The sequence below is a fragment of the Atractosteus spatula genome, chromosome 7, assembly GCF_055471065.1.
Source record: "Atractosteus spatula isolate fAtrSpa1 chromosome 7, fAtrSpa1.hap1, whole genome shotgun sequence".
Taxonomy (NCBI): domain Eukaryota; kingdom Metazoa; phylum Chordata; class Actinopteri; order Semionotiformes; family Lepisosteidae; genus Atractosteus; species Atractosteus spatula.
In genome coordinates, this window is record NC_142712.1 from 17,396,512 (window position 1) to 17,423,993 (window position 27,482).

General features: G+C 39.3%; 1 protein-coding gene across 1 annotated transcript in view; it reads right to left on the reverse strand.

The window, feature by feature from the left end:
- The window catches only part of LOC148830663 (protocadherin-16-like), a 125,905-nt gene that overhangs the window by 4,294 nt on the left and 94,129 nt on the right, over positions 1–27,482 (reverse strand). The window contains exons 2-19 of the mRNA XM_088919960.1: positions 25,800–25,988; positions 22,846–23,077; positions 22,376–22,624; positions 20,471–21,499; positions 19,722–19,909; positions 19,485–19,581; positions 18,717–18,874; positions 15,291–16,140; positions 12,335–12,574; positions 9,710–9,835; positions 9,342–9,551; positions 8,139–9,005; positions 6,886–6,999; positions 5,882–6,093; positions 3,975–4,126; positions 3,044–3,174; positions 2,437–2,723; positions 1,318–1,459 (exon numbers count right to left, since the gene is read on the reverse strand). Of these exons, the coding sequence (XP_088776086.1) occupies positions 1,318–1,459; positions 2,437–2,723; positions 3,044–3,174; positions 3,975–4,126; positions 5,882–6,093; positions 6,886–6,999; positions 8,139–9,005; positions 9,342–9,551; positions 9,710–9,835; positions 12,335–12,574; positions 15,291–16,140; positions 18,717–18,874; positions 19,485–19,581; positions 19,722–19,909; positions 20,471–21,499; positions 22,376–22,624; positions 22,846–23,077; positions 25,800–25,988 (5,473 nt within the window). The remainder of the gene's footprint in view (positions 1–1,317; positions 1,460–2,436; positions 2,724–3,043; positions 3,175–3,974; positions 4,127–5,881; positions 6,094–6,885; positions 7,000–8,138; positions 9,006–9,341; positions 9,552–9,709; positions 9,836–12,334; positions 12,575–15,290; positions 16,141–18,716; positions 18,875–19,484; positions 19,582–19,721; positions 19,910–20,470; positions 21,500–22,375; positions 22,625–22,845; positions 23,078–25,799; positions 25,989–27,482) is intronic.

Genomic DNA, 27,482 nt, shown 5'->3' on the forward strand with positions numbered 1-27,482 from the left:
AACCTCAAGGGAATGTTGAAGATACTCACGCTTATATGCCCACATCAAAAATACATTACAATAAAAAACAAAACAAATATGTGTATGTTTCAAAAGCAAGAAAATCAATTTATTCTGGAGTGCAGTTCCTTTCTAATATTGCTTACATACAACATACTCCTTTAACTATGTCAGTGATTACCTAAGTAGTTCCCAAATGTTAAAAAGGTTGAATCACTGCATCTGTCTAAACGCCTTTGAACTGCTGATGGAACATTGGATGGATCAATCAAAGTGCAACATTCTAACACCTTATAATCGCTGTTTAAGAGTAAAACTGAACCCAATTCATTCTTCATCCCCCCAAGATTAATCAAAGCACCACTTATGCAAAACTTATATTTATAGAGTCAACAGAGTGAATTCCTAAGCAAGAATGTTGCCAAAGATATGTTAGAATTCAGGGAGTTTGTACATCTGCACTAAATACATATGCACATGCAGTACCTTAATACAGACACTTTCCAACACTGGATTTCAAATAAAGTAAACCAAGCCTGTCAGCAGTCACAGATCTAAGAGCTTTCTTCAGAGTTACTGGGAGCTCTCTCTAGAATGTCACATCAAGGGAATACTCCACAGAATCAGGAAATGAACAAAATAAAGCCTGACCCTACTCTATAATGCCTTAGTGGCAACAAACAAGTCACTGTGCTTTAAAAAAAACTGAGCAAAGTTTTAAGTCGGAAACAATTTAAAGCCATTGGAGTAATGGGGACATTGGGAAAAAAAGTATTAAAAAATGAATTGAGAGAAAAACGTAAATGTTATTTTTAGATCAGAGCTGCTACTGTCTGTTGCAGATGGTTTCATCTCAAAATGTTAAAGCTTTAAAAACTATACATATTTGAACTCTTGTTTTTATCTGATACTTTTAAATAATGTTATAAAGACAACGAGGCACTTCACAACATAATAAAGCACAAGAGGGCATGGATTATTGTAGATATTGCCACTCCTTAGAGTGCACCCAACAAAGAAGTGTAAAATCTCAGAATAACAAGTGTACTTGTTTGCCGTATAGCACTACTATTACTTTAGTTGAATTTTTCTGAATATCCTGCTTGTTCCTAAACACAAAAAACATGATTTCACTTGCAAAAGAGGGTTGTCATAGGACTCTGATATTAGAAATGGTGATTTCAATTTTACTGTAGACACCAAATCTCCTGATGATGGCTTTTCTGTGTATCCTACTGTACATGGAGACTAAAAAGAACAATTTTCTTAAAATATTAACAATTTTAAATTTTAATTTTAAATTAACAATTTCCTTACCATTACTTGGGTCTATGTAAAAGCCATCTCTACTTGATGACATCACCCTATAGGTGACCTTCCCATTCTTTCCCGAATCCCTGTCTGTTGCGGTTACTGTGACAACAGGACTGCCTGGTGGTGAATGCTCTGGCAGAGTTACCTAGGAAACCAAAACCATAGCATCAGGGCAATATCATAATAATTCACTTTAATTGGGACTTTTGAGATGACATGCATGACGAGATGCAAAAACGCACGAGGAAAAGCAGGAAGAAAGACAGAGCAGCAGTTAGGTGCTTCAGGCTTTGGATCCGGAGAGGTGTGAGATCAAATCTCAGGTGGAACAGAATTGTTGTAACCTTGAGCAAGGTACTTCTCTCGGATTGTGCAGGTAAATTTCCTGCTGTACAAAAGGGACTCTAGACGAACATTGTAAATGCAAATCTGTGCTTTCTTATAAAATCAAAAAAAACGATGTTGATGTTCTTTAAATCTGGAAAGAGCAATAGTAATTTATCAGAAAAGAAATTACAAAAACAAATGTAATGTGTTGAAAAATTATGAAAAATGACAACAGCTGCTGAATTCAAAACCCAGTTGCATTCCTTTGCAACCTGTTTAGAAAACAAAGTTGAAAGCTGTTAAAATATTTGACACATGGCTCATATTGTATGAATGCCTTTTCACCATTAAAAAATCTAACATTTGCCTTCAAAATGTCTCTAGGCATACTGTCAATGACATTGCAATGTGTTTGCTTTTCTCTTCTGTCCAACAGATGAATACAAAAGAAATCTGCATTTCCAACATTTAATATATTTTGAAAAAAATCAAACTAGGATTTTGAAATGGATTGAAAATTAATTAAATTCAGTAAAATTAATTCCGGCTCTAATAACTTTCTGCTTCTGTGCTGCATTCAGCTGTATGCTATAACAATAAAGCAATACTGAGTCTGATTTAAGAAGTGTACGCTAGAAAAACTATCTTGTTTTTAATTAGGGTAAGTCTTTGGAGCTTTAACTATAGAATAAAAACGTCTCAACAATGTGAATTACAGATTAAAAAGCAGGTGGGCTGGTCAGAGATGAACAGAAGACATGTATAATCTTATTTCTAAATGAATGGAGTGAGTACCTGGTACAGGTCCTGGGTGAACACTGGGGCATTGTCATTAACATCCTCTACCAGCACAGTCAGGTTGGCCTCACTCTCATGTTTGGAATCCGAGGAGCGAACTGTGAGTGTGTACCAGGTCCTCTCCTCGTAGTCCAGAGGGGCAGTGAGGGAGATCCCACCCCCATATCGGTGGATCCCAAACTTTCCCAGGGACTGGCTGTCCAGCTGGAGCATATAGGAGAGGGCGGGGCCTGAATCTACATCATTTCCTGTCACCTGGGTGATTTCTGTTCCTATCAGTGTGTCTGGAAAGACAGCAAGAAGAAACAAAACATGAGCTCATGAAATCAAGACAAGTATTGTAAAATAAAGTCAGCATCCTCAACAAGCCCTCATGCACTGGCAATTATTTTTTCCAGCTTTCTCTGTCCTTCAAAATTTGGCAATTGGTTATGTTAAATATAACAAATATAAATTAGAATGGATAATTTCACTTAGGAAGAAAATAGAAAATAACACAGCGAGCCAAGAGGAAATTTAAAGCACAAGTATTTAGAAATGCTTTCCAATATTATCCCCGGAGACAAAGGCATTATAATCTGGATGTGAATCAGATTTTACTTACTCTCAGGCACTCGGACTTCGCGAGGCAGGGGGATTGTGGGACTGTTGTCATTCAGATCCACAATGACCACAGTAAGAGTCGCAGTCCCCGCGAGCCTGGGGCTTCCTCTGTCTGTTGCCGCGACAACAAGCCTAATGCAACAAAACAAGTTTTGAGACTGTTTTGTCCACACTGATAGTTTCCTTTCATGAGTTATTTACAATTTTTAGAAACTTCTTTTCTGTTATTAAATTAAATTTGATTAAACAGCAAAACCTATAACCTGATATCACACATTCAGCTAAGGTAATGCAAAAAATTGCTCTAACTAAAGCAGTGGTGAGGGGCAGCTCTTTTGAAAGTTATCTAAATACATTGAGTTCTTTAAGGAAACCCAAGCAATCTCTATGTACTAATGAGCTTAGTTCATTAGAAAGCTGCACTCCTTTTTACAGACATTCAGAAAAAAGTGGGACAGTATTGTGAAGTTTACTGGGTACTTCTAAACATCAAGCAGAGCATCGGGTGTTGTGAAAGCTACAGTACTGTATATACAGTATACAAACCACAAAGGGTACTGTCAAGTTAGAAATGATGTTATAGAAATGGCTGTCAGGGTGTATAACACTGCCCTAGGCTAGGACTGTTAGCCCTTCTTCTGCTCATCTATGGACAGCATGTTGCACTATTGTAGTTTTTGGACACTCAATCTGTACACATCTCTGTGCATTTTGCACATATTTTATTGCTTTACAGTGACTATGAACATATTTTGCACACACCTAACTATATTTATTTTGTATTGCTTTTCTTATTTTAATTTTTCGTCTATTCTGATGTCTGTTTATGCTTGTCTTGGGCTGGGCTGCTGTAACACCTCAATTTCCCTTCGGGATCAATAAAGTCTTATCTATCTATAGGGAACAAGAACAAGAAAAAAATAGGTGCCCACTTTGTTTGAGTCCAGATCTCCCGGTCCATGATGGCTGCTGTGGTGATGCTGCCGGTTAAGGGGTCGATTTTAAAAAGGCCGCTCATAGAGGATGACTGGATGGAGTAGGTCACTTGGCCATTCTGACCCTGGTCTGGATCATCAGCCAATACCTGAAAGAAAAAATGAATTACTACTAACAAAAAAAGAATTCTGTTGCAGAGATTTCTGTCGCTTCTCTATATAAAACCCTTTTTTATTCATGAGCTTTGGTATGATACAAAAAGCTATATTAAGGTGCAATAAACACATAGTACAGTATCGCTTCTAAAATTAGCAACCCTAACTGCTAAAGGCAGGTGGTTCACTTATCCCCCTAAACAACAGGTTTTACTATAGATCCAGTTAGTTAGTTAGTACATTCGTTTCTTGCTCAGACAGTATTTTTTCTCTCTGTTCTCTTGCCTCTGCCATGCATGCTTATTGTTGCCTCTCCATGCTAACAATTTATCTAGAGCTGATTGAAGTGAAGCAGTGCATTAAATAGGCTCAACAGCCATTTAATTGAACTAATTCAAATTTACAGAAAACATCCTGAGGAAAGAAAGTCATGTGTTCCTTATTAGTGTTTATCTTCCAATCAAAAAATAAGAACAATAAGAACAATTGGATACAAATAAAGCACTGCCTAACCCTAATAATGCTAAACATCATGCTATGCAAAAAGCGCTATTAAGTGAAGAAGACCACATTGGAAAATGGGGTTGAACAGGAAGTAGCCAAAAGAAAAATTATAACAAAAAAATGGAAACACTTGGGTAAATGAGGGACACCAAGTAAACTGAAAGCAAAGGTTTCCACCCAAGTGTAGCTCATGTGTTAATTAAGCAAATCATGTATAAGAATTCATGTACAGTCCGGTGGCCTCCAATTATTAAATCTGAAAGAGAGGAGATTGTTGCGTTTTGTATGAACTTCAGTGTCCAAGATCGCTTCACTTGATGATGTTTCATCAGCAAGAGTGTAAGGTGATGTCAGCATGCTCCAGATCTCATATGGCAGAATCGTGACATTTTTGCATTAATTCAAAGTGCAAGGCAAAACAGGTAAGCAACTGCAGATCAAATGATTGCAAATTTCAACCAGAGTTGAGAGCAGACAGTTTCATTAAAAACAATCTACAAAAAAAATCCACAAAGTAGCGTACCATAGTCAGGCTGCAGTCCCCAAATAACTTAGCACTCCTGGCAATGCGTATTTGAGAGGCCAATGGTGCAAGGAGCACCAAGGCAATGGACTACCAAGCAGCAGTGAAATGTGATAGAGTCATATGAATCACCCATTTACCATGTTGTCTCGAAAAGGACATGTAGTGCCAATCTAAACAACTCTATAGCCCTAAGTGCTTGGTTCAAACAATGAAGAGTTTGGGTGCTTTCTTAATGTTGTGGGGCACATTTTTTCCAGCATGGTTTGGAAGTACTCACTCCCTCAGAAGGCAAGGTCAATGCTTATCACTACTTGATCATCTTCACCCCATACTGCAGCATTTAATTGCAGCCGGGAGGGGTGTCTTATAGGATGACTAACCAATGCCCCCATCCACTTGTCTGAGTATGTGTGGTTTCCCAATGATTTGATGATATTGACACCGTTGTTAACCATCTTTCATGGCCTTCTTAGCAACCAGATCTGAACCCAGTGAAGCTTTTATGGAATTTTCCAGAACAATCACCTCAACCAGCTTCCTGCAGAACTGTAGATGTTGGTAGACTCATACTGGCTGTATGTTGCGGCCCAACACAGAATTGAATAACTTTAAATTTGTGTTTCCATTTTTTGTTCCACTACCTATTTGTCTTCCGGACATGAATATGTGAAGGAAAGGAACACACAGTAAAAAGAAATTATTTTCTTGGAATCTTTACCTGAATAATGGGAAAGTCATAGCCTTGCGCCTCACGTAGGTAAGCAATGTAGTTCTGCAACTGGAATCGCGGCAGGTTATCGTTCACATCTTGGAGAATCAAATTGACGGCCATGAAGGAACTGGAAGATGGTGTCTCAGCCTTCACCACTAAGCGAAGCCTGGGAGTCTCCTCAAAGTCTAGGCCAGTGGAACTCTGTACCCAGATCTCACCTGTAGACACAATGCAGCAATATATGAACATAAAAACTTCGGACAAAGTACACAACAATGCTGTTTCATTGTTTTTGTCATTTGTTACAAATGTTCTAGGCCTTCTAGGTCATAAGCTAGGAATATCTGAACACATCAGTGTCAGATTGTAATGCAAAACACTAGCATTTAAATTTCAAGTGGCGAATGGCAATACCACCATGAAGCCAGGTCTTTTCAAATCTCTAAGCAAAATTGAAGATGATCACTGCTTGGGAAGGCAGGGCTCTAAACGACACTTTAAGTGTTTTTGGTAGACTGGTAGTTAACACAGTTCTTCCTGACCCCAAACTTCAAATAAAATCCAGTTGTAAGTTAGCAATAGAATCCAGAATTCTGTGAATTGCTGTTTTTTATAAATAAAATTTTTTACCAATGTCTTAACCAGCTGTGGCATTCACAAATCCATTGGCATAAATACATTTAAGTAATCATTTTTCACTTTGCCTTCTAATCTGCCAAGTACTGATTATAGTTCTGATTAACTGTTACAAAAAAGTAATTGTGATGGCAGATGAAGTGTCTCCGCTCCTACAGTATGTGTAAAATAACTTGGCATGCTCCACGATGGAAAGTACTCCAAAAATGCAGATTATTATTGTTTGTAATTAAGGGAAGGATGGTTATGAACTTGAACTTATTTTAGTCTCAATTACTTAACTGAATGCACCACTGAAAAAATTTACATAATTAAGGATTATTTTGATTTCAGCGTGGAACAATCTGCCATTCATCTTGTTGACAGTGTCTGACCTGTGCTGGCGCTGATGCGGAACGACTCCAGTCTGTTTCCGCTGAAGATGCTGTAGGTGATGCCACGGTTAGAGCCATCGGGATGCTGTGCCTGGATCTGTACGACAGCTGTACCTGGGAGGGGAAAACAGAAGAAAATCAGGTCACTACAGGCTTTTCTACTGAATCTTCTCTTCCCGCAGTATCCCTGCAAGCACTGTGGGCTGGAGCTTATTAACAAATTGCAAATGGCTGTTTTTACTTAAAGAGCAATTTTTTTCTTGTTTGTCTGTTTTGCTCATGAAAACACTTCAAAGCAACGGTTAGATAAATCCTAAACAGGGTGGAAGTGTTAGCAAAATATCACGAGTTCCATCACAAAAATAAACTATGACGGTGAACCTGATTTCAATAAAAACATGTGTTCCTGTTTCCTTTACCTAAAAACAAACTTTTTTTTCTCTCATGTCCCAAACTTGGGATTGCAAAATGTTACTCTCCTCATCTCATCATTTTCCACTGACTGTATCCATTCCTACTGGAATCCGACTGGCAACAGGGGGCACTGTTGTATGAAAACAGTGCTCCTCTGACACACAACGCAGAGCTAGTGTAAGTAACAGTTTTTAACTGTTATTACAAACTCCTACCACAATCAGTGCATGTTAGTTTTGAGGAGTCAGTTCACATGAGATTAAATTTTAACTCTCTGAGATTTTGCCTAACATGTTCACCCTGATTCTGCAATAGAATCCACACTGTACCCCCACTTTCCAAACTCATGTCCAAAGCCTAAAACTTCTTTTGTGGCTTTTGGAGGCAAGAGTGAGTGTTAAAACTTTTTGAGAGAAATTGGTCCAGTCATAAGGCAAAAATCACATACACACGAAATTTTCTTAAAAGCAAAATGAAGAAATCAAAATATTGAGTTTGTTTCTAATTCAACACTGACAAATAGAAAATAACTTTTAGAACCTGGAGATGATTAAATGAAGGTTTTGGGGTAGAGGAAGAGTGAGAACTGTTTTATAAAATGTTCACCTTGAGGTGAACATTAAATGGTTTTATCTTACAGCATCATCTTTCCATGGTGGCTCTAGGTAATATATTCACAACGTGAATTGTTTGTTTATGTTATATTTACTTTCTGGACCTAACAAGCCAAATGAGAAATTTCTGTATCAATTTAAAATCTGTAACGCTATTCCATAGTTGATGAAAAATACAAAATTACTCATGTGAGTTTAAAGCAGTTATTGAAGGTTTTTACTAACCCAAGGCTGCGTTTTCCGGGAGGCTCACATCTCGCGTGTTGCGTGAGAAACGAATGCCCTTGTAGTCCTCCTCTTTGATGTAAATCACCACCACACCAATGGAGGACCGTGCGGGGGTCCCCTGGTCCATCGCCTCTATTAGCAGCGTTCTCTGTTTCTGACTCAGAGTGAGCAACTTCTCAGTTACCTGGATATCCCCCGTTAGAGAATTAATGGTAAACCCACGAGCTGGGGTGGCAAACCGATAAAAAATGGACCCATTGGCCCCAAAATCTTTATCCTCTGCTCTCATGGTAGCCACTACCTGGTGATTGGAGACACTGTTGCTGGAGATGTTGATGATAAGTGGGTCTTGAATGAAAAAGGGGGCATTATCGTTAACGTCTTGTATGGTGACTGTAACTTCTGCTGTGGTATTCCTGGGAGCAGATGGAGAAGAGTCCACAGCACACACCAAAAATTTGTAAGTAGCTCGCTTTTCTCTGTCCAGGGGACCTGTTGTAGTAATTCTACCTGTGTTTTGGTCCACGTCAAACATGCCACGGGCCTCACTACTCAAGAAGTAGAGTACTTTCCCATTGGATCCTTCATCCTCATCGGTAGCAGTCACTTCAAGCACTAGCCTGCCAACAGAGGCATTTTCAGAAATATCTATATTGTAAACGGACTGTCCAAATCTGGGACTGTTGTCATTGACATCCAGAACCATCACTTCCACTTTGACTGTACTGCTGAGCTTATGTTTTCCGTGATCCTGAGCTACAATGGTCAAAGAATAGCTTGCTCTCCTTTCCCTGTCAAGGGGCCTTGAAGTGGAGAGCACTCCAGAGCTGCTGTCCAGATGAAAATCACTGGTGGGATCTCCATCTTAAAGAAGACAACAACAGAGAGTGATAAAGCCATGGGGGGGCTTAATGAAGGAACATAACTTATCACATTAATATTCACTTTCAAATATATGAAATACCTGAAACCACAAAATGCTGAATGCCATTGTTTAAATCTGTACAAATATCAATCATAATATCATTATAGCAATTATGATACAAAAGCTACATATTCAGGAAATGTTTCATAAAAACATTTGGTGTAATAAGTTTTCCACAACATTTTGGCTATTTTTTTGTTTGCAAAGAATCACCAAAATCTACCATAACCTTGTGCATGCTCCATCAGGCCTTAATGCTTAAACAGGAATCTTACCAATGATCTTGTACTCCACTTCTCCATTGTCCCCAGTATCAAGGTCTGTGGCCTTTAATGTGAAGAGCTCCACGGGCTGCAGGTTCTCAGGCACTTCCAGGTTGTACATATCCTTCCCAAAGGCTGGAATGTTGTCATTCTCATCCAGGATGCTGATCTTGATGGTTGCCTTGGCAAAATTTGGAGGCATGCCACCATCTTTTGCGTAGACTATAAAGAAAACAATAAGCAATGGTTCCAGACAGGCCTTAACACTAAAGCATCTACAGAAAGGTGCACAATAAAATGTCTCATTGTCTGGAAAGGCTTAATGGTTTAAAAAACTTTTCAGTTCCAATGGCTCACTGACATTGTCCTGGCACCATTACCTGTGACAGTGTAGCGTTCCTGTGTCTCGCGATCCAGGGCTTTTGTGGATGAAATGACCCCAGTTACCGGGTCAACAGTGAACGCCTCCTCTGCAATACCCCCGTAAGTCACCAAGCCATTTGTCCCTGGAGCGGTAGTGAAAATGACAGAGCAGAAAAAAGAAGAATTATCCTTTTTTCCATAATCCCAAAGTCCTTACAGGCAATTATTGTATTCTACTAACTATTCTACATAAGAATACTACTTTCTCTCACCTAGTAAAAAGGTAAAGTCAGAGCTCACCCTCGTTTCAGCAGGTTTAATCAGACTAGAAAGCACGTGACTCTCCTCACCGGATACCACCAGTAAAGCTGGTCCCCACTTACTGTATACAGTGGGTTGGGCAGAGGAAGCCAGGTCAAAGTATGTAAATCATTCAAGAGTACCACAGCAGTGTCTGCAGTAGGAACTTGAATCTACAAGTACAGCAGCTTACTCACAACACTATGCTGCCACTCTTGCTAAATGATTGCAGTCAATTCTCTATTGCATTGTACTGTATTTCTATTAGCCGTCTGATATCACTGTAGCTGTTCTTTGATAGGAACCTTAAGGACAATACCACTAATTGAAGATGAGGGGGGCATAATGTTTTAAATAAATTTTAAATGAATAAAAAAATGCTCTATTGAAAGAGCAGAAAAAGAATCCTTATCTAAGTTTACCAAGCAGTTGAATTAATGCTTCACTGGATAATAACCACATGTTTGACAACCAGGCATTGTCTTGTTCAGAAACACTGGAAAAAATCCTGGACCAAATAAGCAAAGTCACGTTATAATTATTAGTATCAGCTTCTCTTACTAGCATGTTCGACACAACAGTTCTTTCTGTTGCTTTCTCAGCAGTAAACTGTTGTAGTATGAGTTGTAATCTTTGGAAGTCAGATTGCGTGCTAGTGCAGAATTATTTGGCAAGGTCACCTGTTTACTTCACTAATTGGTCCTGGAGTGAAAGTTTATAATCCCTCTGTTTTATATGCTTCTGACTCAGGACAGGAGGAATGTACCCCACTCTGCATCCTGGACAATTAAAAACAACTGTTGCTAATCATGACAAGCCTGTGAAAAAAAAACTGAATAACTTTCTTTCTAAACACAGTCTACAGGTGAAATCTTTGGAAGAACCATCATTTACTGAGAGGTGTGAAATCCTCCTCTGTCAGACTTCTGACTTTCTGAATATCCTGGCATGCTTCAACAACAGGTCGACTGCTCTTTAAACAAAGTCATCATAGAAACATTTATCCCTCAAGTGTAAAGCCATACGTATTTCTAGAAACGGAGTACCACTGATGGTGAAGTATGTGGATAAATCCATAGAATTTCATAGAATTTTCCACCCAATACGAAATTGCTGCCATGTTACTAATATGCTTCTGATAAGAGTACATCACCCATTATACCTATTAAAGTTGATAAATGTATTATTGTTTAATTTGATACGTATACAAATTGCATTTTTGATGAAAAAGTTAATGGATTTTAGATACTAAGAGGCTCGCTAACGAAAGGTTGCAACGTGATAAGAAGAATGAAAGCCACAGACTGGGGCATACAATAAACAGCTATACTCATAAATGACGAAAAGAAGCATCTGAGGGCCTCACATGTGCATGCACGCACATTTAAAAACCTGATGTGAAGTTTTCCATATGGAAAATGTATTCTGAAGGATGTAAATGAAGTGGAAGGCCATGTGTCATGATGGCAAAGATATGCACACAGTACACACAAAGGCTCTTCTATCTATGAAGTAGTCCTAACTCATGAGCACACTTGCAATTGATGAAAAGCAAGTGTAATGTTTACCTTGAGATCTTTAAGATGTTACCATGCACAATGAGCAGTTAATCTGAGCACAGAGGCACTCCTTATCAATGTGGGATATCAAGGGAGAGGGGAAGAAGAAAACTCCAGAGACTAAATGACAGCAATACATACTGTATAATATGACTTATAAAATAATATGTTAAATATTTTAGACTATTCTATACTATACTTCTATTGCTACACTTCCTGATAAATTCTCATTCTCTGCACTCTCTTATGTAGATATTGATATCTAAGTACAGTGCTACACACTACTTCAGGTGCACCTTCTGATATGGAACATCTTCTCGCATGATCTGTGTTCAAGTCATACACTGTACACATGCTATTTTAAGCATGAGATAATGATAAGCTAATGATTTCCAAGGTACATGTTACCAAAGATGTATGCACCTTTGTGAATACAAATTCACTTATGGTTTGTACAGTTGTCTAATGGTATATACTATTTTCACAAGCTCTTTTCTCACTAATTAGTCCTGTTTTGAATCAATGAGAAGGATTCCTCTGTACATCTTTTTTACAGAGACTAAACTAAACTCAAGGGATAAACGTTTAGGAACTGTGAGTCAAATAACCTGATTTACAGTACATCACCATCATTGGCTACAATAATCTCTAATCACCAAATTATTGTTCTATTTTTAACCTATACAAATGTTGGAACATTTCAGTTCAGTCCCAAATATTCTACTCCCTACTTCAATCTCAGATGGAGGTGCCCTCTATCACATCCATTCAGTCTGCATTTACCTTGGTCACGATCGACAGCTGACACAGTTAGTATGGAAGTTCCAGCTCGTTGATTCTCGGAAATCTGGGCCTCAAATTCAGTTTTTGCGAACCACGGTGCCTCGTCGTTCACATCGATCACCTGCACTGACAGTAACTGGGTAGTTGAGTGCTGGGGGGTCCCATGATCCTCTGCGACAATCGTCAAATTGAAGAGTGCTTGTTCCTCACGGTCAAGAGCCTTGAGAATAGAGAGGGAGCCTGGAACAAAGAGAACCATGAGGGACGGGAGAAGAAGAGTGTTAGAAAAGGAGCATTTAAGCCTTTCTTGAACTGCTAGACAACACACTCAGGTGTAATATCAAAACACAACTCATTCTAACATTCACCTTTTTCAAGAATTCTGGGTTTCCACAGAACCAAAGAACATCTTTCACAATTCCAGCAGTATACAGCAGCTGATAAACATATCTTATACTTTCAGTCACGTAAAACTGGCAGTCAGTTTAGATGGTAAAGCTAAGAAAACCACAAGTTAGTTTTTCAACTGAGGTTTAAACCTAAATTTTGGATGGCATTAAAATGGGCAATGTTTCAAGTTCTTTTGCTTTAATTAACAATAAAAGAAACAGCTGAAAAAATGACCCTGTGGTTCTTTAATTGAAGTGATCATGGCCCCCCACACTGTGCAGATGCTCAAAAACAAACATATTTAGGTTTAGAAACATACATCGTTTTCAGGCTTTGAAGATGAGCTCAGAAGCAATCGAAACACCTTCCATAATATGAATTCTCCTAACTAATTCCTAAAACTTTTGAAAAGAAGGACTTGCAGAAATGCAGGGGTATAAACCGAGTGCTAAAGCAAATGTTGTGTAAAAATAACTTATTTACATGAAGCCTGCCTACCTGAGAGCTACCACCCCAGCCGTAAAACAGAACCATTTGGCTTTAATGAGTTTTCCACTGTGAAGGCCACAATAATGAGAGAGAAACAGTAAACACACACTGAAACACGCAACTCTAATGCCTGCCATGCCCCTTTATATTTAAAATCCTTTCTCTTTATTAATGTGAATAGGGACGGGTATGCTCACATTGATTCAATTTCAATTTTGTGGTTTAAATTTGGCCACCAGAGTTATGCGAAAAACAAACTTCCGTGTGTGGAGTAAGAGCTAGGGTGCTGTTTTACAAGCTCTTTTTTTTTCAACCAAGATAGCATGCCATTTATTCCAGTCTGTTTAGGATTAATTTGAACCAATGACGAGAACTGTTCAACAAGGTCTTCGTAAAGCAGACCTTTGATAAAATATGATAGAAAAAACAATCACGTTTGAGCTGCTTTCTTGCTATGACTGTAGCACAAAGCATCTGACTCTCCTTGCTGTTTCCACAGCATGTTGTTCTGTAAATGTAAAACAGTATATGACGTAGTGAAAATTACATTTAGAACACAAATCAAAAACTGCACTGTACAGATACTTTTTATTTTTCACATGGAAACCTCAATTCTACAAGGTGTTATACTGACTGTGAGCTGGAGCTTTTATGGCCTATGGAATGCACTACTTTGTCTGGTGGACAGCAGAGATGTTAATGCTGTGTGATGTGTTCTATCCATGTCTGTGGGAGAAGGCACCCCTATGGGTTGTGTAAGACCAGGAAATTCAGTAAATATAATTTTTAAATTCATTTTGAATAATATTTCATTATGAATGTGTTGTAATATACTGTGTATTACATGACAAATATCAGTATTTATGACAAATATCAGATGAATTGAATCTGTGTTGTTCCCTTAGATGCTGGTATAAAATAATGCTTTTATTAATAAAATAAAGAATACTTTGAAACTCATACATCTGACATGGTTGACCTATGTGACAATATCACACGTAGAACTTGCAGTATTGAAACTTATTTAGCCATAATAGGTAATTAGAGTTTTTGCTGAAACAATCTGGAAAACAGTCAGAATTTCATTCAGTAACACAGTTCAAATGTAGTTTGAAATCAGTTCTGATCAGTTCAAATCAGTTCTAAACCCTAAATTGAAAAGCATTAACCAAAATGCATTCACTCTCATCTAGTAACTACCAGATTTTAACAAGTGTGTATCCACATTAAAATGCTACGTTTTGCCATCAAAGGTTTTAAAGGAGAACTTTAAAATAATTAGTTAAAGTTTTAAAGGGAAAGAATAAACAAACAAACCATCATTAATTGTGAGCGATACAGGTATATTTACAATACATCCTTCCTCAGGGAATGAAAAAAAAAGAACTTCATTTCGGCCATTATTAGTGTAACTATGGTTAGGGAAAAAAATGTAATTTTTAATTTTTACAAATGGCCAGCTGTGCTCAAACAAGTTCAAGAGGAATATCTTCTGTAGTCTCCGCACTGTATAACACTTATGAAATATATTGGCTGTTTCTACTCCTCTATCAGCCAGGGGCAGTTTCAGAGTGATCTAAAGCTGACACGTGTCTGAGACACCACAACAAAGGACAGGTGAACTAACGACCTTCTGTTCTGTTGACAGAGGGTTTTCAGACATTTCATTGTTGAAAAACTACAGTCTGTGCTTGCAGATTTTAAACAATTTCTGACATTAGCAATGCAGGAACATACATCATCCTTGAATTATGTTCTATTGGAATACTTACACAGACAAGCAAGCAAGCACTGTGTGTGAATAATACTGCTGGCAGAAAACACATTGTTTAGCTCATAGCTGTTGGAGATGAGCACTGAAAGGTAGGTCAAGCTCTGTAGAGCAGGGAATGTAGGAAAAAATTAGATTTACTTGGGCCTGCTTACTCCTCTGATAAGAGAAATAAAAACAAAAATGTAATGATTCACACAGGACTGTGAAGTTTTAACTGATTTCTGTTCTTGTATAGCACAGCTACACGTCACAAACGCCATCTTTTAAATTGTCGCTGGCATTACAAAACTGGAGACAACTTACCTGTGTTAGGGTTGAGGCTGAACCTTCCTCCAGCGTTGCCTGCCTGGATCCGATATGATACCCGGCCATTCTCTCCTTGATCAGCATCCTGCGCCATGACATACAGCACAACAAAGCCTACGGGCTGGTCCTCCATGACGCTGACCGCTGTGGGGGAGCTGAAGACAGGGGCATTGTCGTTCTCATCTGTCACAAAGATCCTGGCTGTCACCGAACCCCAATGGCGCTGACTTGCATTGAGGGCGCAGTCTGTGGCTTTTATGACCAGAAACAGGGAAGAGGTTGTTTCACAATCCAGAATCTGCCCCAGGGACAGGACCCCAGTTGATGGGTCAAGAGACAAGAGGTCACTGCTGTCAGGCCACTGGTGGAGGATGGTGTAACGGATCTCACTATTTGGTCCACTGCCATCTTTGTCGATAGCTTGGAAAGCGTAGATGGAAGAACCGGGTTCCATATTTTCAGGAATGACAATGGTAACTGGATCCTCTGGAAACTGGGGTGCATGGTCATTGCTGTCCTGAACATCTATGTCCAATGTGATGATGCGGCTGGTGGGATAAGCTTTGGAGAAGTCATCTACCTCGATTTGAAGGGTATAGCATGTTCCCTGTTCATAGTCCAGCTCTCTTGCTAAGTAGACGTCGCCGGTCAATCTGTCCACCATGAAGGTGCCCTCTTGATCAGTGCCCCCCACTACCGTGTAGGTCACCTGACCTTCTTCGGGCACGACCTGCTGGTCATGTGACCTGACCGAGCCAACCACTGAGCCTGGTCTGGCACCTTCTATAGATTTTAGGGTCACAGCATGGGTGTTGGGTTTAGGAACTGTCTTACTGGAGCTAAGGACCTTCAAAAAGATAGAGCAAGAAGACATTAAGTCATCTCATAGTTGTAATACATACTGTCCCTTTTCATTTTTTTGGTTTCAGTTTTGATTTCTTGTGAATGCCTTCCAGATCAGAAAAGAAAATAGATGTTAACTGCAACTTGTTGAACTTTATAAACATACTCATATATGATTCACACATGTAGGAGAACAGCGAAGCCCTAATTGTTTACACAAAAATTAAGATCGTAATTGAATTATGTATGTAATCTCAGATCAAAATATTTATTTGAAATATGAAATAATTTTGCAAGATGCCAAGATACTATGGTGATTATGCTGTTTCATCAGTGGTCACTGAGTTAAGCATAATTATTATTTATAATAATTAGGTATTATACTTGTGACTATTGTACACTACTAACATAAATATCAGTTTTCAACTGAATGGTTATCTAGGTTTCTCCTTTTAAATGTTGGCATAACTTAACCCAATATTATCCCAAAACATGAAGAGATGTACTCAATTATGATACTGCAGTATTGTACTGTGAGTAAAATTGGTTCTGGGATCAGCGATCGGCAACATTTGCCCTGTAATGGTGGTTTATGAAGCAAATCACTTAGTGGCTTCGATGGGAACCAAATTCAGCACATTTTATGTTTTTTTTTAAATTCTTAACAGCTGATGGCTGAGGAGAAGGGTTAAACGTTTCTGGTTAAACCTTCATTTGATCAATTTAACACTTCTTCCAGGTGAAAGAATGCTTACAACTAAAGAAAAAACACACAGAAAACCTGAATTATGGAGTCTGAGGACTAGAAATGTGAATGCCTGGCTTTTGTTAAGTTCAGTGTCATGTTAGATGATTAAAAATGAACCACAAAAATGAAGAACCCTAATTGCATTATGTGTTCAAAATTTAGATCAATCAAAATCAAGGGGTATATAAATTATTTTCTAACTATGCATAGCATGAATAAACTTTTAGAATTAAATAGTTATGACAGTTAAGAAAGTACACTGAAATACAGAAAATAAAGACAGATTGATTGTAATCCCCACTTTGTAGGAAAAAAAATGCTATTATAAATCAGTTATGTTTTTTTTGCCAGGAAAAATAATAATAAGGGATAAAAGTAAAGTTCTAAAATCTAAATTTAGCTAGGGGCCCATTCTTAAAAACACTTCTAAACTACAAATTGAATAATGCTGAAAACTATTCAACTTTTTCAACTGATATGGAAAAAGTCATCTTACTGTAGGTTATTTTTAAAACCATGAAACATTGCTTTTGGTAGTAAAATTAAGATTGAATTGGATACAGTCTACGTTTAAAAGTTTTGAAAAGTTACAGTTCAGTTTCAGCCTTTACATGTTTCATTAGACATACAGTTAGTATTAAAAAACTCATAATAAAAGAACACTACACACTACTAGTTATTGTATTTTGCAGGTACTGACAGGGTACATGCAGGTATTTCTAAGCTAGAAGAATGAGGCATTGGACTTTATGTCTGGTATTAACTCATTACCTTAATTCATCTTAATCAAACATTTTATGTACTGTAACTTCTTATTTTACTGTCTGTTCAAAAGAGGGTTACCATATTAAAAATGTTAGTGTCACAAGCTCTGACCTTGATTTGCGAAGTCTACAGCTGCACACAATCAGGATCCTGCTGCAATTACTTGATTCAAATTTACATTTTCCAGTTTTGAATTGAATTTTTTTTTTTAGAAATCTTTCAAAACTAGGGATGGAGATCTTGCACTTTGAATCACCCCTGTGACCGAAATGACATCCTAGAGGTTGTATTAAACTACACTGCAAACGTGGTTTCTTACAGGTGACGTTTTACTGGTGCCTCTTACCAGGGTCCCCAATGCTCAGATATCATTCTGAGGCTGAGCTCTGGTTTCCAAGTCCTGCACAGCCCGAAAACGTACACCAGCAAGCCCCAGAGTGCATTTGGTTTCACACCTTGAGTTTAGGTTACAAGACTTATACAAGCAAATAAACCCCCATCTGAAACAGGAAATATCGGCTGGATCTTATTTTGTTTCCTTTTCACGGGCAGACATTCAAATGTGCGGTCAGCTAATCCAAATGTGAACCAACAACAAGTTATTTTTTCATTGTACACAAAACTACTTGTGCAAGACTAAAAGTTAACAAAGTTTAGGGGGAACAGCTGTACATTTGAATTCTATGATAACCAACATGAACAAATAAACACAAAAAAAGCAGGAACCTGTTTTTGCATTGGAGACCAAAGAAAGGAAAAAAAGAATATCGTCTTGATTGGTAGGTATAATGATCGTCTGTTGAGTCCATGGATTTCTAAACACATTTGACAGCACATTTAAAGATATCTGTTAATTACAGAACTGTTCAGAAATATTTTAAGCAAAAATACTTTATGAAAAAGACTTGATCTTACTTTGCTCATTTTCTGTATATCCTAGAATTTCTGTTTTGTGAATGAAGGAGGTAAGTTTCCTTGCCGGAATTCCATCCCACTTTCTACACAGCCCCACAAACAGCGCTGTCTGTTCGTACTGTGGTTGTGACCTGCCTGAAGGTGTGGCTCACCTGTATGATTAGAGTGGTGGAGGTGCTCTGAGCTGGCTGGCCCCGGTCTGTGGCTGTCACAGTGAAAGAATACTCTGCTCTTTCGGTACGACTCAAGGGAGAAGATGACCTCAATTCTCCTGTATTTGGGTTCAAAGAAAATCGTTCCGCCCTAGGGCCTGGAAAGATCAGTACACAGCAAAAAAGCATTTAGAAACAGATCAAATACAAAATGGATGATAAATGTTTTATTTAAAAAAGCAAATAGCCTGTAAAAATAACCGCTTTTACTTTTTAAGCATCCACAACAAAATCTTAATGGAAACAAGCCTTAAGAAAGTAAGCCTTGAAGTTTTAGACTACTCACTATGCTCCTTTGAATGCATAACTGCTGTAAGCCCCCCGCCTCGAAAATTAAAATATTGTAATATGTCTCCCTATTTCCATGTAAATCATACAAGTTAACATTTTGAAGTGTGATTTTGAGTGTTGTAGAAATAAGCAGATAATTCTCTTCCCAACTTTTGGAGTATCTCTTGAAACACTAGCAAGATTTGGGGCCTGATGAGTCAAGACTGGGCAAAGTTGTGTAATTTTAAATCTTAGCTCACAAGAGAAGCTGCCTCTTCTAAGCTAGACATGATCAGTCATTTGAAAATCTTCCAAAGCTGTCTTTCAAAATATATGAGGATACTTGAATAAATGAAGCCCTAAGATCTTCAAATGCAAATATTTTTTTATAGTGGTACCCTGGGACCATATTCCTCTTCACTGTGTGTTTTCTCTTACCTGACAGAGAGTAGTAGATGGTCCCATTCTCTCCCTCATCAGGATCTTTAGCCTGCACCATTCCTATCAAAGTGCCAGACGGCTTGCCTTCCTGCACCTGTGAGGGAAATAGAGCCTTTCATCCCTGTAGAAAAGGCAATCTGCAGCTCTGCGTGAGCTAGACCTAGACTTCTGCTGCAAGCCTGGCCCATAGCAAGAACATACCCATTGACAATGCAGCTCTAGGCTCCCTCCTACCTGCATGAGGAGGTCCCTCCCGGGCTTTGCGTGTGTAAAGGAGGGGGCATTGTCGTTCTCGTCCAGCACCGTGATGTGTGCAGTGCCCGTGGCGCTCCGAGGGGGCGTGCCACCATCCTGTACCACCACCACCAGCTGGTAACTTGACTGGTGCTCCCGGTTCAGAGCGGTCCGTGTGCTGATCTCTCCTGCAGGGAGGGGAAGGGAGAAGGGAGCTGTCAGCAAAGCTGGCCATGCATGTTTACATTAGATGTCTTTTAAAAAAACTAAACACAACAGTGACGCATACAGAAGATTCATGTCAAGACCACCGGCTATGCTCTCACATTGTAGCTGATGAAAAACAAAGCTTTCCAGGCTATAAGGATGACAGAAATCTGAGGAAGAATCCAAGTATTTTCTAGGCAGAGTTTGTTGCTAAACTGTTCAGTTTCATCTGGAGGTATGGCCTTGCTGCCAAGCAATCTTGCTGCCAGAAATCTTGAGCAGCTCAGCACAGAATCAGTTTTACTGAATTTCATCAGAAGTTTGACTTTCAACCTCTTATGTCTTGATGGTCATCTTGGGAATGTACTGCTTACCACACAGCAGTGACTTCTGATGCTTGCCTGGGACTCCAGAGACTGAGCATTTAGTTTAAGAACCGTGTCTTGCCCCTGCTAAGAACCAAAGCTTGGCCATCTGAATAGCACATTCACATTACTAAAAAAAAAGAATAGAAGGGAAAATGATTAACGTATTAAGCTTACCAGTTTGGGAGTTTATCTGGAAGTTCCGGTCAGGGTGTAGGAGTCGGAAAGTAAGGCGGCTGTTAAGCCCTGCATCCCGATCAGTTGCCGATACTCTTCCAAAACCAGTACCTTCTGGCAAATTCTCTCGTACTGCCAGGAAAGCCCGCTCCTGTGCAAGTCTGGGGGAGTTGTCATTCTCGTCTGTTACCGACACTCGGACAGTGGCGCTGCCCGTTTTCTTCAGCTGACCACTTCCTGAGGTGGCTAGGACAGTCAGCAGGTATAGATCCTTGGCTTCTCTATCCAGGGCACTCTTCACAAACAGCCAGCCGGAGTCGGAAGCAATGCCGAAACCTGCCGCGTCTCCATCCGGGCGGAGGTGGTAAGCCAGAGGACTGGAGCTTGCTGTGCTCCCAGTGGGGCTGCTGGCAGCTTCCTGGTTCAGCGCTCGCACCTGAAGGAAGCGCGTGTTGAGCGGGGTTCCCTCCTTCAGCTCAACGCGGTAGGTGAGGGTGTCGAAAACTGGGCCCTGGTTGTTCTCAGCTTGCACGTGCACCACCAGGGTGAAGGTCGCACTGAGTTGGGGCACCCCACTGTCCTTGGCCGTCACTTGCAGGTCGTAGCGCGGAGTCGTCTCGTAGGACAGGCTTCCGATGAGCCGGATCTCCCCACTACTGCGCTCGATGCCAAAGGTACGCTGCCCCCCGGTGGAAGCCAGGTCAAAGCTCAGCTGCCCATTGGGACCCGAGTCGCGGTCTTCAGCGCGCACCCTGTAGACCACTGTGCCCATTTTGGTGGCCTCAGGCAGGAGCAGGGACTCCGAGGACGAAGGTAGGAAAGAGGGAGCGTTGTCGTTGACATCCGCGATGGTGATGCGAACCCGCGTCTGCCCAAAGGCCGGAGGCATGCCACTGCGAGCCTGCACCTCCAGCTCCAGAGAAGGACGGGCCTCATGGTCGAGAGGAAGGCTGGTGCGCAGGGCCCCCGTTTCGGAGTCCACTGTGAAGTAGCCATCCGGATCGCCAGAGGAGATTGTGTAGAAGACGTCTTTGGACTCCCCTGAAGGAAAGAAGTAAGAAAAGCCAAGACCTTACATGAACTCAGTAGCAAAATAAGGAACACATGCTGTTTTAGCTTTTTGATATTGAACTTGATAAAGTCTGCATGATTTTTGCTGATTTATTCTGTTGGACTTGCATAACCTTATCAATAACTTAAGAGAATATTGCTACTAGGACTGTATCACCTAGTCAAAAGAAAAAAGAAAGACACAGTATTTACAAACAACACGATGTCACTCACTACAGCCATCATTGTTAGTTTCATGAAGGGAAGACTAGAAAATGTTAAAAAAATAAATAAAAATAAATAAACTTTAAGTCTTATCCTCAGAATGGCCTTTTTTTAATAAAGGTATGTTTTACTAAAAAACTATAGAGTATTCCTATGTCCAAAAATGAAAATGGAAAATATTTATAATCCAAACAATATCTAAAACATACTTCTAAATGAGGTGTATACGGTACATACAAAGTGCCTCCAAAGAAAGTTTGTACATCTGGTGTAGATAAAAACATATTGGAAACATAGTATATCAAGTCTGTCAGCACATTCCATCACAGAATTATCTATGTGCTGGCTGAAAAGAAAAACTTTCATTCTGACAGTGACTTTTCCTCAGTTTCAGTCATTGTTTTCCAATCTGGTTTTAAAATGTTATTTTTCCTGCATTTGCGCTTCTAAAATATTTTTGACTCAATTTATACCAATATAGTTAAAATGCATTGCATAATGGGGGAAATTGTTGTACATAAAACGTGTATACAGGAAAAAGTAAACTGAATATGTAGTCTAACAATGTGGAGACTTTTTAATAATGCCATTTTCTATCAGCATATATGGAACCTGGATATAGACTCAGACTTGCACACGTACCATTTCTGCTCATAGCTCGCACCACTCCCACCTGAGTCCCCCGCAGCACATCCTCAGAGACAGTAAAGAAGTAGTGTGCCTGTTCAAACACAGGGGGCGCCACTGAGCCAGCAACCACACTGATATTGACCCTGGCATTAACAGGAGCCATAAGACCCCCACCATCCTGTGCAGTGATGACCATCTGGATCACAGAGTTGGCCTTCCCATGAAGAGAGCGAGACAGCGAGATCACACCTGCAGAGGGACAGACAGACTCCTTGTAACGTTGTTGGACATATGTTGAATATTGTTAGGGATTTTTTTAAGAATAATAATTCTGGAAATTAAAGCTGTTTTTTTTCCTGCGTTGTGCTTTTCCTGTAATAATGTGTTGAAGTACATTATTAAACTGACAGCGTGCAAAATAAATCTCAGGGACTACAAACACCAAAGATTTTGCATTAGGTCCCACAAACCTGTGTCTTTGTTGAGCGTGAAATATTGTGAGCTGCCCCCTGGAACTGTACGGTACGTCACTCGGCCATTCTCCCCTTCGTCATGGTCGTAGGCTGTTACCCTGACAACAGAAGTACCAGGGGCGCTCTGCGTGCTCAAGCTGACTGCGTAGTGGATTGGGTAGAAGGTTGGTCTGTTGTCATTAATGTCAACCAGGAATACCTTCACGTAGGCCATTGAGTTAAGACCACCCTACAGAGACAAAATGATCCTTATTCCTTTTGCTTAAAAGAGAGAAGCATATTCAAGTTTTAGAGAAACACAATTCTTCTAAATCAAGGAAATAGTTATCAATACTGGATGGATATTTAAGTGTCTTCCAATTATTAGATTTAAAATGCAAGAACAGCGGAATAAATGCAAAAACAGTGACAATAAACAGTAATTACTATAAATTTAAGAACTATGATGTGTTTTTCTTAACGAAGAGTCACAGTTTGAAACAAATACAAATCATACATACAGCTGGCTGACCCACTTGCGGTTCACTGAAAATGTTATAAAATTAAAATTGCTCCATGTTTGTCTTGGGGTAGGCTTCCATAACAGTGCAGAAAGTTACTGTACATTTTATTAACCCCAGTCTGACCTAAACAATGCTCTCCAAAAGTATAGATGTATAAAATCACATCTTATATGGCCTCTGTGCCTTCTAGAAAAATGACAAGTACAGTAGATCTTACAAATAGCAAGACAGTGCAACCCAATAATTAACTGGTTTATTACATCTATAGCAGGTAAAATTAATTAAAAACATCCCCAGTCATACAGAAAAGAATCCACAATAACACACAGTCTTCCTGTCAGCACAGTTTCTAGACATACTGTATATTCCCCAGAGAGCACTTTAGGAGCAGTTGTCATGACTGATGCAGGCTGCACTGGTTGTCACTGTACATCCGGTAGTGTTTGTTTCATTGGCTTTTAATGCGGAAAATGTACCAAAGACCCTCAGGGCAATTTGTAAAGGGAAAGAAAAGACGGGTGAGGGAGCGTGGGCTTATTACTGCCTGGCATTCTTTGAGGTTTCTCCTATGATTACTTTAACATAACTGCAGCAATTTCCATTCATTTTTAGCAAATTATTTACCCTTTAGTAAAATGTGTTTTGGCATAACATACAATGATATTACAGCACAAATCTCTGCCAGAGAGATTCAATTGGCTTTTTTTTTTATTTCTTGTAATGAGAAAAGCTTCCTTTTGTAAGGCTGCTCTTACCCGGACCCTCCAGAACACTGTTTCTCAATGCCTGATTCATGGTGGCCTTCATGCCATCCCATTTGAGGTTTCATTTAAAACAAAATAAGAAATTGTCAGACAAGTTATATCTAGTTATACTGTAGATCTAATGATAAAAGCAGTGTGGAATTTCATGAACTCCCAATCAGTAATCACCGTGAGCTCCATCGGCACTACTCCACGAGGGAACATGCATATCACAAAGACAGTCTGAAAGACTCAGTTCTGCACCCAACATGCAGGACACCGGACATTGAGTCTACAGATTGAGGCTTGTGACTCATTATGGAAGACTTGACTTAGGTTAAAGTTGCTATTGCTTCACTCCTTTGCTTACCACATACCTTTAAGCACAATATTTTCTTAATCTATTCTGGTTAAGGTAAAATGAAAGACTGAAAGGTACTAGTTACTAGATGTTATTATAAAAATCATCATAACCACATACAAGCATAAAAAATGAAACCGATTTTAATCATTTTGAATGTATATATTGTTTTCAGGTATGTAATTTCCTTCGGTTTGCATGTATTGTACAATACAGTATGTGGCAAGTAAACAGAATAGCATCCGTTCACCTTTTCTTTGAGGAATGTGTCAGTAGTGTGGGAGTGCTGCCTCCCTAACTCTTGGAGAGTCTTCTGCATGGAGTTTGTATTTTTGACTCATGTCCGAACCAAACGAAGTGGATTTGGTGGGTGCTGCTGGGTGAGTGCGAGTGCCCTATAATAGACTCGTCAGGTGTCCTGTGAAGTTTGGTGTAGTTCCCACCTTGTGCTCTATGTTTCCGGGAGAGCATCTGGGTTATCATTATCCTTACCAGGTCTCAAGAGTCTTTCCAATAACAGATGGATATATACTGTATATATATATATCAGTAATTACTTTGGTGCCTGTCCATCTGTTTTTTATTCAGACATATGTCAGTAACTACATGACTCACATACAACATACAACGCAGAGAGTATTAGGTCTATACTGTAAGCTGGTCAGTTTCAAACATTTTCAGAAAATAAAGCTGTTATCTGGCTGGAAAAGCACAAGTCTGTGTGTTATGATCCAATACTGCATGGGAGCCTTGCATGCTATTGGGATTCATGTCATAGTCTCTACTAAACAGGGTGAATTTCAGGCTGTTCCACTTTTTTATGGACATGCAGTTTGTAAGCTTTCGTTTCATGTATAATACTTACAGTACATGTAGGCCTTATAGTTAAAAAGGTTAAATGAAAAACAGTATTGATCTTAAAATTGCCAAATAGTCCTTGGTTTAGGATGTTTAGGAAGGCAGCCAACCAGCCAGTCCCTGGTATTAAAAACATGGAAACATTCTGCTCTAAAAACTATACCTAAATAATGTTTTGACGCCTGAAACTATCCTCTCAACTCAGTATGAAACTAACTGCCTGTAAGCCCTGTTAACAACTTTGTAAAATTAAGTATTATACTTTTCTTCATGGATCCTATGCAATACACATTATCTCATAAGTATTTAACCTGATTCAATGACTTCTGGTGCTTAATTCTTCAACAACATTCAGTAATTCAGTACAATGATGCATTTCGCTAGACAGTTTGTATTCTCAGAACTTTTCAAGTGTAGAGAAAAAAAAATGTAAGCACATTTAGTACAAAGAAACTTCATTTTCTCTCTAGCTTCTCTTGAACTTACCCCATCAACTGCGGTGACAGTGAAATCGTAGCTGGTGGTGCCCAGGTCTCTGTCCAGTGCCACTTTGGTGCAGATCTGGCCAGTCTCTTTCCCGATGGTAAACTGTGTGGGTGTGACGCTGCCCAGGCCAGAGCCAATGGAATAGGAGATGGTCCCAAAAGAGCCACCGTCTGCATCCGTTGCGGTTACCTGAGCAGAAGAATGTAAGAAAACAAAGAGGTTCATACCTCCTCCTTCATTCCTCTACTGCAGAAAAAAAACAGAACATTACAGAAGTGTTTTATTTAACCTGAGAAGCATACAATGGCTTGCACAACTCAGTTTAGGTTAAGGTTTTAAGTTATTCAGAGAGGTAGTCATTACAAACTTTATGCAATTCTTAAGGAATGCCTTATCACCATTACATGAAATAATTGCTATAGCTGCAAGAGCCATTATTTGAAGCAATTCACTACAAATTAAAAATAATTTATGCCTAGAATGTCCTGTGCAATCGTTGCAAGGTTTTTCTAAATACGCAAGCAAATTTAACATTCCCATTTAACTAAACAGTTTTGTACATGATTAGGACATATACTGTAAATGAACCGTGGAAACGTGAAAGATTCCTTTCCTCACTGGTCAGACAAGCCGGGTTCTGTTATTGTTTGCACAGTATGCGGATTAATTAATAGACAGCTTTACTGTATAACTACCCTTGTATTTGATGTGCTATCATCTGAGTCAGGCCCATTTAGAAAAAAAAAATATTGTGCCATTTATTGTTATTACCTATGGAACTGCTTTAATTCTTTAGGAATGGGGCAAATGATTTATGCAACTGACCTTTGGGTTGGTACCACCTGAATTTGTAATAACATAAAGAATCATTAAGGCAATATGGACTGTCCAGGACATTAGCTGTTACTGAAATAACATTTATTTCAATACAAGAAAGTGGAGTATTTCTCATGGCCATGAAAGTGAAGTTTTCAAATTGGTTCTGCTCGGTCAGAAAACCTTTTATGTCTGTCTGGCTGTGATGTCTGTGGGTATTCAACTCAAGTCTAGTATTTGCATGGTTTCTTAGATTTCTGGATTTCAGTTCAAATCCATTCAGTTTTATTTGTATAGTGCTTTTTACAATGGACACAGTCACAAAGCAGCTTTACAGATTTCCGGGCCTGAAGCCCCAGTGAGCAAGCCTAAGGCGACAGTGGCAAGGAAAAACTCCCTTAGACTAAAGTAGGAAGAAACCTTAGAGGAACCAAGGCTTGATTTATCCTGTGAGTTATGGGTAAGTATTCTGCAAACAGAATGTACGGGAAATACCAAGTTTTGAGAAATTAGCTTCGATACAGAAAATAAACTGTATAATTATTATTAGTGACTTCTCCTTCCTGGTTCCATGAACACTATTTATGGTATTCTCCTGCAATTGAAATGGTTATGATTTCCCTTGTGTACTATAAAATTACTATGTCTGTGTTTAAAATGAAATGTCACTGTCCCCCACAGCAGATTTCATTGACAGGTTGGATAATGTGTTTCCAGATTGATCTTGAGAGAATCTGGGCACATGCACAGGGTTGTTAAGGGAACAGGGCAATGGAAGCACATACTGTACTGTATTTAATGGAGAATCCCCTTTCTCAATAATGATGAGCGCCATTGCAGTAAAGGAAGTTAAACAGTAGAGGTCAA